The following is a 16,614-nucleotide window of genomic DNA, read 5'->3' on the forward strand; positions in this document are numbered from 1 at the left end:
CAAGAGAGCTTCAGAGGGATCTGCTATCTCTTGGGTGCACAGCAATCCAATCAGAGCCCAAGTGACCCCATGAGCAATGGCACACCCCAGCTGAGGAGATTCAGAGTGCCCCAGTAATGCTCCTAGAATCATAGGGGCCTGTCCACAATCATAGCAGACTTTCCCAGAATGGCCACTCCAGCTGAACAGCTATAGAGGGCCCCAGCATCCCTTTGAGCACTGCATGAAGCCTGCATCCTGTAAATTTTGATATGTTACACTTTAATCTTTATTTCAAAGTACTCTGTAATTTCCCTGTGATTTTTCTTTTTACTCATTGTTTATTTAGGAGAATGCTGTTGTTTAATTTCTACCCATTTGTGAATGTTCTAAATTTTTTTCTGTTATTATGGTCAGAGAACACATTTTCTATGATCTTAGTTTTAAAAATGGAAATATTTAAACAAACAAAAAAAGTTCATGGAAAGATTTCCACTATCTCTCAATTCTATTTTTCCACAAACTTTTTGAAGTTCCCTTGTGTTTATATTCAGCTTTATTGATTTTTTTATGCAATTTATGTTGCTAAATTTAGGTATTTAATTTCTGTTCTTGATTTCTTTTTATTAAGATGACTTGTTGATTTGCATGGAAATTAATTTGCCTTTAAAAAATTTATTCATTTTCCTCTGTTGAAATTAATTTCATTTCTGGAAGACTATAGAGAGCTATTTCAAAAAATTGTAGAGATTATACAATGAAATACGTAACTTTTAATAAGTTTTACATCTCCAATTTTTGTGAAAATTAGAAGCCTTTCTTTCTACAGAGTATTTTGTTATTCACCTGTTATTCAGCTTATGTATTTGTTATTTGAACAAAATTAATTAAAGAAAGATAGGTCCTCTTCAAGACACATTATATAGTCAAACTGTCAAAAGTCAAAGACAAAAAGAAAATCCTAAAAACAGAATGAGAAAAGCATCAAGTCACTTATAAGGGAGCCTCCATTAGACTACCAGCAGATTTCTCAGCAAAAGCCTTACAGGCCAGGAGAGAATGGGATGATATATCCACAATATTGTAAGAAAGAAAAAATTATTGAATCTAATGAATATAAAGATACATCATACCAATATCTATACATCATACTGCAAAATCAGTGGTAAGAAGGAAGTTTATTGATAACTGTTTACATTGAAAGACTAGAAAGACTTCAGATAAAGAACCTAATGTTACATCCCAAATAACTAGAAAAACTATAACAATACAGCCTTAAATTACCAGACTTGAAGAAATGATTAAGATCAGAGCAGAACTAAAAGAAACAGAGAACAAAAAAATGACACAAAAAATTAATGAAACAAAAAGTTGTTTTTTTGAAAAGTTAAACACAAGACAAACTATTATTGGGTCTAACTAAAAAAAGAGAAAAGACCCAAGTAAGGAAAAGCAGAAAAGAAAAAGGAGACATTACATCTGATACCACAGAAATACAAAGGATCATTAGAAACTATTATGAACAACTTTATGCCAACAAATTGGAACTGAGAGGAAAAGGATTAATTTCTGGACACAACCAAACTACCAAAATGGATTAAAGACTTAAATATAAGACTTGAAATTATAAGATTCCTCATGAAAAACATAGGGGAAACACTTCAAGATGTAGGACTGGGCAAAGACTATATGAATAAGGCTCCAAAACTATAGGCAACTAAAGGAAAAATAAACAAATGGGATTATACCAAACTGAAAAGCTTCTGCACAGCAAAAGAAACAATCAATGGAGTGAAAAGGCAGCTACAGAAAGGGAGAAAATATTTATAAACTATATATCTGACAAGGGATTAATACTGAGAATATACAATGAACTCAAACAACTTAACAGTAAGAAAACCAATATTCTGATTTAAACATGTGCAAAGGAGCTGAATTTACATTTCTCAAAGGAAGAAATACAAATGGCAAAAAGGTATATTAAAAAATGCTCAACATCACTATTCATCAGGGAAATGCAAATCAAAACCACACTGAGATATCATCTGACCCCAATTAGACTGGCTATTATCAAAAAAGAGAACAACGAATGCTGGTGAGGATGTGGAGGGGAACCCTCCCACATTGTTGGTGGGAATGTTAATTAGCACAGTCATTATGGAAAACAGTATGGATATACCTCAAACAATTACATATAGAACTACCATAAGAACCAGCAACACCACTACTGGGTATATACCCAAAGGAATGAAAATCATCACATTGAAGGGATACCTGCACTCCCATGTTCATCACAGCTCTATTTATAATAGCCAATATATATGGAACCAACCTAAATTTCCATTGATGGATGACTAAATAAAGAAATTGTGGTACATGTGCACAATGGAATATTACTTGGCCATAAAAAAAGGAATGAAATTCTGCCATTTGTAGCAACATGGATACATAGATGAGCTTGGAGAAAATTATATTAAGTGAAATAAGCCAGGCACAGATAGAGAAATACCACATGTCCTCACTCATAAGTGGGAGCTAGAAAGAAAGGAGAGGAGAGAGGAAGGAAGGAAGGAAGGAAGGGAGGAAGGAAGGGAGGGAGGGAGGGAGGGAGGGAGAAAGAAAGAAAAGAAAGTAAAAAGAATAACAACCACAATAATACATTGAACTTTTAGAAGGAGAGAACAGAATTATGGATTCTAGAGGTGGGAAAGTGGGGAGAGGGATTAAGGAGAAATTGGGTAACAAACACAAAGAATAATTATGTTTCGTGATAATGAATATGTTAATAATCCTGATTTGATCATCACATGTACACAAATACTGATCGTCTACTCTTTAACCCACAAATATGTATAATCAATTACCTTTCAATAAAAAAGTTCTATATTGCACTATATTATTAAGTAAATTAAACAGGAGTGCCCTCTGAGGTTGGAAAAAAACAAACTTTGTACTTACTCATGCAAAAAGGGTCGAATAACAGTGCCACCATAAGCATGAATTTCATGCATTTGTGTATAAAAATATGGCAATAAAGTGTATCTAATATTTAGAATATTTCTTGACATATTAGCAAAAGTTTCATTCCAGGAAACAGGATCTTGTCTCTGAAACAAAGCAAAATGACATAGTTATAAGCTCTTGCTCTTGTTTAAATCATAATATTCAAATACATTGCTAAAGAATAAAATGTAGGAAATGATATTAATTCACTGTCATCTGCTATGTACATTCTTCATGAAAATCTTACACAGTAATATTTCTGTCATATGATAGATAGAGAAGGTAAAATATTAATATTTTAATAAGAAAAAATGAAGAGTAAGTCCATTGCTTGATTTAGTTTAGGTGAACATATACAAAAAGCAGTTCATATTTTAATAGATGACAAATACATTGTCAACTGTGATGAAATTCAGTGTTGGGGTGAGAAACCCAGGAAAGAAACAAAATGACATGCTATACAAAAGTGCTATACAAAAGTGAATTGAAATAAACACAGACATGCAGAGCTAATCACGGTGACCTGCACATCATGGGTCCTCATGAGAAATGAATAGTGTGTGATACTAAAGAATTTATAGTCCAGGTAGAAGAGTAGACCTAATGTTGAATGAAATTAAAAAAACATGTCCTAGTCTGCTCTGGAATACACACTCTAGGTTAAAGGATTAAAATTGAGGATGAAGGATTAAAAGCCTATAAAAAATATTGTTGTCAAGTAAGAAGAGGCGAAGATCATATCTGTTGCTCAGTGACTTCGTTAACGATTTCAGTTTTAACATGTTAATACATAATCAGGTAATTCTAAATTACACATTCCTAAATTCAATTATATTGATTCATATTTAAATTTAGGTGGAGATTTCTGTTGTTTAGATGTTTATTTAGAAATACTTCCTCAGTCTTTCCCTCCTTCTTCAGTTCTTTCCTCAAAAATTCCAACCACGTTATGTGATGTCAGGGTCTCTCGCTTGTTCCCCCACTTGAAATTCTCCTCCATATATTTATATTGATTGCTCTCCTCCACTCAAATCTCTGCTCCAATGTCCTTTCATCCAACACCTCTCTGGCACCTCTTCTAAAATGGAACCCCTATAAATCTCCATCACTCTAGCTTACTTACTCTACTTTTCCCTCATACACATTTGTGTCTGACATGTTATGCATATATTTGTCTATTATCTCTATTCCCTCTTAGAATATATGAACCATTAGGGCGGGGACTTTGTAAATCTCAAATAGAAGGCTCTTAATAAATATTTGATGAATGAATCCCTGTCCAGGATTTTATTGATTCATGCCCCACTTCTCCAATATTACAGCCTTCTAAATAGCATTACTGACAACAAGTTTTCCTGTCAAAACATTTCTGTTCTATCAAATTATGTATCTACTGCACAACATTCAACTTCTTCCACAATGTGGTCCCATTCTGCCTTTTCTCCTTGTATTTCAGCATTTTCTAAACTTAAACCTCCCCTCTATTCTGACTAAAATGTCCCACGGGTACCACAAAGGTTTCATAGCATATCGTGAACTCTATCTACCATTTAGTTATTATGACTAGAATGCATTCTTCAAAGACCAGCTCTATCTTCAAACTCTTCAATGATGTGCATTTTTCTAACTTATCTTTTCTCTTCACTTCTTCACTGAAAGTCAGTATCGCAAAATTTAGGGCTTAGTTCAATATTGCCTCTGATTATTTGTATTTTTCCATGACTTTTAGTACTGTCTCTTCAACCACTCAAAAAATTCATTCAGACAATTCAGTAAAGTGTACACTTGTGCCATCACACAGAAATTAGTTCTCATGAATTCCTTTTCTTTTCATTTTTTTCTTAATTCCACAACTCATTTTTTTTTAACTTTTGCCTTTTAAATATGCCCATTTCATGCATTGATACAAATGAATTTCACTTCCAATTATTTACTCTGAAGCTTATTTCTTTATTGTTCTGTCTCCTGGAATAAGTTTTAGAGGTAGATTTTTTTTTCTGACTACTCCAGATTTACAAGGAACATCAGTAAGTATGCCAGCTAACCAAGCCATATTCCTTAAAGTATAATGAAGTGTAGCCCAAGTCAGACAATACTCAAAGTGATGGGTGATGGGCTCATATGTTCTCAGTAAATATGAAGAAGTTCAAAACATTCATCTGAAAATCAGCCAGGTAAGATCTATCCTGTTCAAGACTTGTAAGGTTGGTTGGGGAGAAAGATTGAGAGTAAATGCAATGATTACATACTCTAGTAAACGCAATGTTGTGATTTCTCGAAAATGGATAAAATGCTCCAAGTTGTGTCCAGCGGGTACAGAGATGATATTCTGAATCGTTGAAGAAACCACAGATGTCTGCTCCTATCTAAAATATATTGTTATTTTTTATTAATTTTGAATAGATTGTTTCTTAATATTTACAACTTATGAAGATAAAAAAGAATAACACTACTTACATATGATATTCCAAAGAGACTAAATTCCATCATACCTAAAAAAAGTTAGAAAAAAACTCTTAGGAAGCTACTATTTCATGTATTTTAATCTTTATTATTATTTCTATTTATGATGATGCTCTCTTTCTAATATCAACCTCCAATTCAATAAGTATTTTTCAGATTATTAATATACATTTCTATCATTCCTTATAATATTCACACATTTTTTACCTTATTCTGTTCATAATGTTTATAAAAACAAGGCACTATAAGTTTCCTTGACACTTGCAAGATGACATATGTAGAGCACAAATCTGTTATGAACATATTACAGTGTAAGAAGAAAGTGGTAGTGATTTTCTTAGTTTCATTTTTGAAAATAGACACTACTTCTGCAATTATTTAACCATAGTTTTGTCACTTGAAACAAACTGAATTAAATAAAATTTTTTCAGGAATGATCACTTCAATAAAGTAGAATGCATGTAATTTTCTAGCTTTTTTAAAGGAATATTTCTAAATATTTTTTCCTTGAATCTATTTATCAATAGTAAAGAATTTTTAACACTAGACAAGAAAGAGAAAAGCATCTGTTTTCCTTAAAAATTATAGTTTTTTTTTTACCATTTATCTAACTATTGCTAGAAAACTTTAAATATTTGGTTTGAAAAGTTTCATTCTCTAGCATCTATCAGTGGTTCTTATTCCCTAGAATCTAGAATTTCTACCCATTTTTATTTCTGAGATCAAGATGGTACCTTTGCCATCTCCTGCCCTTTTCAACCAAGAAACTGAGGCCAAAAAGGATGAAATTATTTTCTCACAATAAACTAGCTGAATATCATTCATTTCTACACAGCATTCCTGATGTTGCTTCCCAGCCTACTGCCTTTTCATGATGCTACATGTTGTAAGACATGATGTTGAAAGCCTAATTCTGAGAGCGTGTTAAGTATATAGCATCAGCAGAAGTGAATAACTAATACAAAATGCAAAAGAATATTGATAAAGATGGTGACTCTCACATACCAATGATCGACTTGTCCAAATTGTCCCACCGTGCATAGTTGTCTCCAAGCCAGTGTCCCCCCCATCGCCCACTACTGGGATATGTGGAACGAGAAATAACAATTCCTCTTTTGCCTGTTGTCTTCTGCAATGCACTGATATAGATAAAAAAAGGATTTTTAGTTTTTCAAATATTTCTACCCAGGGCCACTTCATGGGGGAAAAAAAAACCAAAAAACCCAAAACATTTGTTTTATGGTGCTTATGTTGTCCCATTACAACTTGCTCTTTATACATGAGTCTTCTCTCATTATACAATAAAATCCTCACAGGCAGGAATGACAGCTTTTTTCCCTTTTAACATCTACCAGAGTTGACATGCAGATATTAAATATTTGTTCAATGAATAGAAGTTAAGTCAACCATTAAAAGCATCAAATCAACTAATTAATCAATTTTACTTTTTTATTCTACTAAAATGTGTTCTATTTTAACAAAGGTCTAGGAGTAGATTATTGATAGGTCCAACACTTCTCAGTTATAACCTGTCAACACCTTTTTTTAAGTTAAAAATTCTTTTCTTTATTTTAATATTTACTTGTCCATATTTGTGGGAACAGTGCGTTACTTCATTACATCCATACACTGCACAATGATTCACTTAGGGTAGGTCAACATTTAATGTACATATTACTCTGCAGAAAATCCCTACTATAATTGTCTCTGTTTTAGAAGGTAGTTTAAAGATAGCAAGGCTTTCCTGGGTTTTAAAAATAAAAATAAATGTACTATTTCAAGCATAGAATCTATCACAAGTCAGATCCATCAAGAGAATGGATTGTACAAATAAGGAAATATTTTTTACTCCCCTCCTCTGTCTTCAGAGAGTGACTTTAATGACTTATTATGCAATTCGAAACATTTTCTAGTGTTAAAAATAATGCAACAATGCATTTTATATTAACTGCATCCCATTTCCTCTTTATCCCTTTTTCTCTCTCTCTGACTGTAGAATGATATTACATTATAAGGCTATTAACAATGCAAAAATATTTCACCATGTTACTAATTAGGAATAAAAATTCCATCACTGTAAATATTTTCTTATTATTTCCAACTGTTTCTACTTTACAAATGGTTTAGTCACAATTAACTTTGTTTAATTTGTTAATGTTTGAGAAGCATTTTTAACCATAAGATAGTTCATCCTCTGATACCAGTTGACTATAGAAAATTCAGCTTATAAAAATAATTTTAATGTGTGTTCCAGAAGTATTTTTGTTTTGTGTTTATTATTGCCTACATGAGCATTTTCTTGAAAAGTATTAGAAAAATTATACAAATATTTTCAATTATTGGAAAACAACGTTCTTCTAAAAGGAAAACAATGATAATTAGAAAATTCTGCATGCATATTACAAAAATGACATGAAGAGAAAAATATTAAATTTAAAAATGTTTTAAATATTTTAAAGCTTCCAATAAAAAGTGCTTATCTATATTTTAGCCATGGTTTCTAAAAGATTATAATTTCAAATGAAATCACTTGAATATTGTATTTAATTACCGGTAAAATAAATTTATAAATATGCTTAAAGCATTTCTATCTCGACGTGATTGGGTGGCAATAAATATAGACTATAATATAGAGTATAGAATATAGATTAATGTCAGAAAATAAAGTTAATAAGAGATTGTTTTCTCAATTTTATGAAAAAAATCTCTTTGGAAACCAAATATTATATTGGGTTCCTTTCAAAAAGCAAACCATTCAGTATTATAAATTTAATAGCCATTAGAAAAAAGAAACTTGTCCAGTTCACATCTCAAATAGATTTAGCATTATTTCAGAAAATGTAATTTCAGTTTTAATCTTTGAGTTGAATAACAAGTATTTTGTAAGTTGAGATACTTTCATTGTTTTTGATTGTACAGTAAGTAATGTAGATATGAAATTTCCTTTAGTGAGAAGACCATGTAAAAGGCTAAACCATGGAAATAGTTTTATATATTCAGATCTCAATTTTAAAAAATGATACATTAGTTGTATCAGTGTTGTACTCAGCCACATCATTCAGAATGTAATGTCTACGAGACATGTATTCAGTCTATTGAGGTGACTAATAGCTAATAAACAGAAAAAATTACAGCTGCAACAAAGAAAACTTCCAAATTAGTGGAAAGATAAGCTGTATCATGTTTGTTTTTACCTACACTAGTCTTTCCAAAAAAAAAAAAAAAAAATCACAACATTGCAAGAAGAGACCACTTCCTATAGTATGCAAATCTCCCACCTCAAAATGGTACTTATTTTTCTACAAAGTTACATTAAATAAAGCAAAGCATATCTTTTTCAAGTGCCTAACTAGCCCAGTTTATAAAAAAATCTGATGAAATAATTTATGTCTATTGACTTTTTCATTGCATTCTAAACTATGGTTAGAAAAATGTTGGGCATTTATTTTTAAATTATATATTCAAACACAACCTATACATCCAAAAGGAGTCAAACATGTTTATTTCTCCAAGTCCTCTCTAATGAAAAATATGTAGTATTCCCTAAATCCTTCAGGGTATTGTTGAAAGTGAAAATGTAGAATACATAGTTATATAATACTTGAATATCTGTCCAAAATTTAAACACCCAATCTGAGGTAGGTTATTAAATGTATTTCTTCCTACATTTGAAGCTTTGTTTTAGTACAGCCTTGAATTTTAAATTATAAGATAAAAAGATCAATTGAAGACTGAAAATTTTTGTATGGAATTTCTGTATAAAACTTTTTCATTTGCTAGTGTTATCCATGGTTGTTTTTCACAAAAACTATTTACAATTTCTTAAGCCGATTATGTCTTGTTTCTTGGGCTGTTTGTTTCCTGTATATGAAGACTACAGTAGCAAAAAAGAGTTGAACGTTAAATATGTGGGAGTTTTTAAAGACAGAAAGTAAGTCACACAAAAGGAACAATAAAATGCTATGATTTGCATGACTTGAGAAAAAAATTATGTTTATAATTCATTCAGTTTTCTTCAATGTTAAATAAGTCTTTTCTTTCCATCATTTGCTTAACTGTAAAATGTAATTTATTTAGTGTCCTTTTTTACATTTGTCAAGGTCTTTAAGCATTTAATGAATACATTTAATCACTAATATTTTCCAAAGTAGAGTTAAACATATTTTCTGTAATTAAAAAAATTAAAATGTTAATTAATAAAGTATCTAAAACATATTTAAAAATCTATAGCATTGTGTAAATTAGGCTATTTAACTCAACACTTAAAACCAAGTAATCTGATTTAAATAAATGTGGTTAACATTTTCATTGAAAGCTTTTGTGGACAAGAACAAAATTAACACTATTTGTTAACAAAATTAACATCAAATAAACATATTTTGATTTCATATTAAAGAATATTTACGGAAGATTGTGCTTCTTCCTCATTATTTTATTGAATAGTGGAAATGAACCTTAAATATTCTTAAATACCTTTGTACGTATATCAACTATTTAGAAATTTTCCTACATCTACCTTGAACTTATTCACACAATTTTGATAGTTGTAGTGGGATAATGAATGATTTATTTAAACTTACTAAGCATTCACAATGTGTCAGAAACCATGCTAGACTCTGTAGTGTGCTCCAGATGTTTAATTTACTCCCCTCTGTGGAGAGGAATATGCTTTTTTTCAATTTTCCTTAAACTAAATATTTTCAACTCAAAGTGCATAATTTTTGCCAATGGGAACATCAGTCAGTTCTCAATACTTTCGTTCATTTTAATATCTACAGTATTATGTACAGAGAGGTTAGCTGAGGGTAATTGTGCCCCAATACTATGTTCCAGTAGCATTAATTAAAAGTAATGCTTATACCAATAAAAAAGCATTGCTGAAGACCAGTTTGTTCATTCCTAAAATGACTTAGGGTCCCTATTTTGGGATTTAGTGAAGAAGTCTGTGGTCATATATTCATGTAATAATTTTATAATTAATTCATCTACTCTGGGTTGAATAAGAGGTGCCAGAAATAAAATAAGCATGTTTTACTACATGAGGAATTGTATCCATTCTCTTTACTCCAAAATACTTTCATTCTTTTATCAACTTCAGTCGTATACTAGAACAGTGGTTTTCAACTCTGGATGTTTATTAGAACCACCTGGGGAATTTTTAAAAATCTGGATGCTCAGGCTATAGATGAGATCAATTAAATTAGCATTTATTAAAATCTCCAGTTCATTACAACGTGTAGTCAAGAACCAGTGATCTACAGCTGCACTGTCTAACGTGGTGGCTATCAGACACCTATTATTTCACATTTAATCATGTAATATTATTTAATTAAAATTAAATAAACTTTAAAATTATATTCCTGAGTCACAACAGGCACATTGCTCAATGGCCATCTACAGCTAGTAAGTACCACATTGTATATCCAGTATTTAGAACATTTCTATCCTTGCAGAAAAGTTTTTTTAGACAGTGCTAATAAAGACTCAGGAAATAGTCTGTGTTCCACCATCACTGGCCTTAAATATGAGTTTGTTGATTAGTATGAACATTAAAGTTTGATAAACTCAATATCATTCAGAGATGCTCTAACTTATTAATAATAAATTTAAATAATGGACCTAGCCATCTTTAATGTCTTAATTAACAACATCAAATTATATATTATTTATCATTTATTCTGTCAACATTATTTATTGAGCACTTATTATTTTCCAGGCTCTATGCTGGGTACATGATAAGGAACAAAATTAAAATGGTCCAGGATTGATTTTGGAATAGGATGAAAATTAAAAACGATAACAACATAGATAGAGCGATAGAGAGATGACAGAAACACAGTTTTTCTAAGTGCTGGGAAGGATGAAGTAAGTTATAGAGAAGAATTGGGAAGGAAGATGCTCCCATAGAACGTCAGCAGTAGTGTTAAAATAGGGAGCATTAAATATTATATCTGAAGGATAAAAAGGAGTCAGAGAAGATAATTATTATTGCTTACTCATGGGTAGGTTTAACTTGTGACCATCCATATAGATTGTGAACATCATAATGCAAAACTGATGATCCATCACTAAGAATCTGCTCAGTTTCCATGCACATGGTTCTGAAATGTAATCCATCAGTTCTTTTTGTGAGATCTGAGAGAATCAATGAAAAAAATAAAATATTATAAAGTGCCCTGTATTGAAATGTGTAGCTCATAACTATATGTTCTTTTGGTAAAGAGATTACTTGCTGTTTTAAAATAATTGTTTATTTTTTAACCATTTGTACACTTTGTATATGCTAATTGTAAATGAAAAACGTGGTCTGCAATTACAAATGAGTTACGTGAATTAATAAAAACTTGAACAATAAGTACACTCATAAGTATCTACTGTTTTTCATGTATTTAGATGAGAAATACTGATTAAATAAATCTTTAGAAAACAATCCATTTGGTAACATAAACTTTTGAAATTAAGAGCCAGGCAAATGCTATAACAACATCTTTTGATTCACTTTTTCTCAGTTTAAGATGCCTTTTTTCAGAGCTTTGCCATCGCTTTATATATAATAGTTTATAATATTTTCTGTCTACATATAAGAATAAGAATGAATGTCAAAGGACTGGCCCTTTCCCAGCTAAGTCATGGATAAGCAGAGAAGTGTTCTTTCATTTATGCCTAGTTTAAAAAAAAAAAACATAAAAAATCTTTTATAAAAGTTTCTATTTTTTTTATCTTAAAGAGTATTTAAATTTTCAAATCTGGGAAGATTCTTAAGAAACCCAAAATAACAATTTTACACAAATTTAGAATTGTGCTTATATGGATAAAACATATCCAGAATACTCAGAATACTATTAAATAATATTGATAGTGGAATAAGATGCTGTCCAGTGTGTGGGTAAGTAGTGAAAATTGGGAATGTGAATCCTATTCCCTACATCCTAAGGTATATATAAACTGGTTAATAAATAAAAATTACACGATAAAAATGCATAGCAAAAATATTGTACCTGGAAAGTAAGGTGGATAATTTAGTTCTGTATTTCTGCATTGATTAGTAGTGGTTCCATTTACAAAACTTGATGGCTCATTCATATCCTGAAAAAAAGAGAGAAAGGTAAACAAATAAACAAAAATTTAGAACACATATTCTTATTGTACATATGAAAATGAATTTATATTTATATTTCTAAGTCATCTTTATAAAGCTTTCCTCAATTAAAAACAATAAGTAGATTAACGTATTCATGTTAAAAACCAACAGAGTAAGAAATGTCATCTCCAGAAATTTAGAGATTATGTAAAATTTCCTGTATTAAACATTAACTTGTAGTAACTTCCTTTTTATCCTATCTCAAAATTATATTACTAAATCTTACTACCATCATTTAAAAATTACACCTAAAATAAATTGTTTGAAAGGCAATGTTGCTAAATTTGTAAGAGATTATTATTTCTTACATAAAAGATTGATAGTTATATGAGTGTTAGATTTGTTTCTGCATTGAGTGAAAATAAAATAAGTGTTTACAGGTATTTATTAATAGCTAGAAAGAGTCTAGTTTAGTTCCTTGGACAAATTGAAAATGTCCAGGGAATAGCATCCATACACATAAACTGAATTTTTAAAACTGTATTTTAGCAATCCTTTGTATGAGAAAAATCTATAGAAATGAATGAGTGGGCTAATTTTCACAAAGAATATTTTGTTGACATCATTGGAGTCTAGTAAGAATTTTGCATAATCACTATACAATGAATAACTTGAAAGATAAATTGTTCTAAGTTTTCTTACAATCCATAAGCCATCAAACTTCATCTGATCATTGTAGAAATCCATAATTTCCCTTGCCCACCACTCTGCTGTGGAATTCCTGAAGAAATCTGGAAAAGCTACATGAGCTCTGGAAACCTGTAAAACCAAAATTCAGGCTCAAATGTAAAAAATTATAAGAGATACCCTATGTGTCTGAATCAGAAATTTATCTATCAGATGCACAAGTTTCATAAGTGATCATGAAGGCAACCTAATCTCAACCTTAATTACGTAAATGCATGGGATTTTCCTCCAACCACCCCAGCAGCCATGGAGTAAAAGGAGAGAGAGAGATATACATGGAAAGGGAAGAGAGCAGCCCTGGGGTCCTATGTGGGTTATACAGAAACAGCTCAGAACACATCAAAATACATCTTTAGTGCCTCTTAGAGTGATAGTTTTCCTCTGCATCTGTAGAGCCCAATACATCAACATTACCTTTGTGGACCATAGTGGGGGAGGAGAGGGCCTGTGGTTTAGCCTGTTTCTCTGATTAAAAATGTTTTTACCCAGCTTTGTGATCTCCCAGAACCCATATATCATCCCACTACCCCAAACAACTATTTTCTTTCTCTCTCACATCTAACCATTCCCATCCACACAGAGACGAGGTGTTTTATTCCATTCCCTGCAAGGAAAATTTTCTATTTGCCAGTCCACACATATGAATTCCAAGGTCAGAGTAATTGTGTTAGCAAAGTTACTTCTGCAGCTAAATCAACTGTCAATACTTTAAAAACATGGCATAACCTGAATGCTTTATTGGCAAATTTTAAACTATGCAATAACTGCCAGGACGATCTTCTCCATGAACAGTACATGGGAAGGCAATGTGCATAGAGAAAATGCGAAGAGTAGAGAATACAGAGATTTACAAAATACGTATCACGTATATTTCTAGAATTGAAAGGGACTAATTTTATCAGCTTTCCCAATAATTACATTTTTCTCATAAGGACAGACAGCTTAGGGTGGTTATAGTCAAAGAATATTTTCTATGTCGGGATCTCCCCAAGATACCAATAATAAGAAAGGTAGCAATGGATTTTGTTTCTTCTTTTCTGCTCTCTCCATAATTCATTTATCGGTTTACTTTATTCTTTTAGGTGACTGCTTTTATCCCTTAAATGCAAATCTTTGATTACATTCAGAAAATTTAACAGATACATGTTATCCAACATTCTTTATAGTTTGTATGGAAGAGTATCTCAAGGGATTCTATGTAAGCTATTCTACATAAACTGAAGCTATTATTCAACACACATATAAGAAGCCATACTTTCCTCTCTAGTCTTACCACTACAATTCCAGAGTAGTGGGTAGAGCCCAAATTGTGATCAAATGCTGACATTTTTCTTCAACAACATAGTTCTTTGCCTCTGCTTAGGAAATAGGTTTGGTAAGTTTTAAGCTCCACTAATTTTCTACACTTACTTTTGTGATTTAATGACTGTAAATTTGATCTACCTAAAGGAAGAATTGCTAACTCTTAGTTTTGTTGATTTTTTTTCTAGTGATTCCCCATTTTTTTGTTGTTGTTGTAATCTTTATTTCCTTCCTTTTGCTAACTTTGTGCTCATTTAATTCTTTTTTCTAATTATTTGAAGTGTACAGTTAGGTTGTTTATCTGAGATTATTATTTTCTTTTTTAATATAGATGTTTATTGTTATAAACTTTCCTCTTAGTATTGCTTTTGCTGTATCCCCTAAGTTTTGGTATGTTTTATTTTTATTTTTGTTTGTCTCAAGATATTTTCTAATTCCCTTTTGATTTCTTTTTTGATCCATTGGTTGTTCAAAAGTGTGTTATTTAATTTCCACATATTGAGAATATTTTGTTTGTTTGTTTTCCTTCTGCTGATAATTTGTTTCATTCTATTGTGGCTGGAAAAAGATACTTGTTATGATTTCAATTTTCTTAAATTTTTTAAGTCTTGTTTTATAACCTAACATGTGATCTATCCCAGATAATGTTCCTTCCATGTGCACTTGGGAAAAATGTACATTCTGCTGCTGTTGGATGGAGTGTGCTACATATGTGTATGTTAGGTTATTTGGTCCATAATGTTGTTCAAGTCTGCTGTGTCTTTGTTAATTTTTGTCTCTGGCTTTTCTATCCACTATTGAAAGTGAGGTATTAAAGTCTTTAAGTATTATTGCATTGCTGTCTATTTCTCTCTTCAGTTCTATCAATATTTGCTTTATATATTTAAGTGCTCTAATGTTGGGTGCATATAGATTTATAATTGTTACATCTTCCTGATGAATTTACCCTTTTATCATTATATAATGACCTTCTTTCTCCTTTGTGACAGTTTTTGGATTAAAATCTATTTTCCTTATATAACTATTGCCATCCCTGCTCCTTTTTGGTTATCACTGGCATGGAATACTTTTTCATTCCTTTTGCTTTCATGAATAAACCTTGAGGATATCATGCTTAGTGAAATAAGCCAGTCACAGAAGGACAAATACTGCATGATTACATTTACATGAAGTATTAAAAATGACTAAAGTTATAGAAGCAGAGTAGAATGGTGGTTTCCCAGGGCTGGAAGTAATAGGGAGTTGTTAATCAACAGGCATTAAAATCTCAGTTAAAGAAGATGTTCTAGAGATCTACTATATAACATTGCCCCTATAGTTTATAATACTGTATTGCATACATAATAATTTATTCAGAGAGCAGATCTAATGTAGTGTTAGTATCATATTAATTATTTTATTTTCATTTTATTTTATTTTTTTAAACTTTAATCTTGTAAAAAAAATTTTAACTTCTCAACATACAATGTAGTTGATTTTCATATCCCTTTACCTGTTACTCTTCCCCCCTGTCCATCCCCTTACCCCCATTTAAATCATATCTATTCATTTGTCCTAAGAGTTCAAGGAATTGTTGTTATTGTTGTGTCTTCTTCCCCATTCCCCACTGTTTATTTGTTTTATTTGTTTGTATATTTCTTTGTTTATTTTTAGCTCTCACAAGTAAGTGACAATATGTGGTATTTCTCTTTCTGTGCCTGATTTGTTTCACTTAATATAATTTTCTCTAATTCCATCCATGTTGCTGCCAATGGTGGCGTTTCATTCTTTTTATAGTAGAATAGTATTCCATTGTGTATATATACCACAGTTTCCTTATCCACTCATCTGATGATGGACATTTGGGCTGGTTCCATCTCTTGGCTATTGTAAATAGTGCTGCAATAAACATGAGATTCAGGTATCCCTTTGGCATGATGATTTCCATTCCTCTGAGTACATTCCCAGCCGTGGAATAGCTGGGTCGTATGGTAGATCTCTCTGTAACTGTTTAAGGAAACTCCATACCATTTTCCATAAAGGCTGCACCATTTTTCAGT

The 16,614-nt window shown here is 31.3% G+C and overlaps 1 protein-coding gene across 1 annotated transcript in view; it reads right to left on the reverse strand.

Moving 5' to 3' along the window:
• The window catches only part of SI (sucrase-isomaltase (alpha-glucosidase)), a 196,473-nt gene that overhangs the window by 15,832 nt on the left and 164,027 nt on the right, over positions 1-16,614 (reverse strand). Inside the window, exons 36-42 of the mRNA XM_008581385.1 lie at positions 13,229-13,345; positions 12,444-12,531; positions 11,442-11,580; positions 6,451-6,584; positions 5,440-5,474; positions 5,232-5,348; positions 2,938-3,086 (exon numbers count right to left, since the gene is read on the reverse strand). Coding sequence (XP_008579607.1) covers positions 2,938-3,086; positions 5,232-5,348; positions 5,440-5,474; positions 6,451-6,584; positions 11,442-11,580; positions 12,444-12,531; positions 13,229-13,345 — 779 coding nt within the window. The remainder of the gene's footprint in view (positions 1-2,937; positions 3,087-5,231; positions 5,349-5,439; positions 5,475-6,450; positions 6,585-11,441; positions 11,581-12,443; positions 12,532-13,228; positions 13,346-16,614) is intronic.

The sequence above is a fragment of the Galeopterus variegatus genome, unplaced genomic scaffold (genome assembly GCF_000696425.1).
Source record: "Galeopterus variegatus unplaced genomic scaffold, G_variegatus-3.0.2 Scaffold2341, whole genome shotgun sequence".
NCBI lineage: Eukaryota > Metazoa > Chordata > Mammalia > Dermoptera > Cynocephalidae > Galeopterus > Galeopterus variegatus.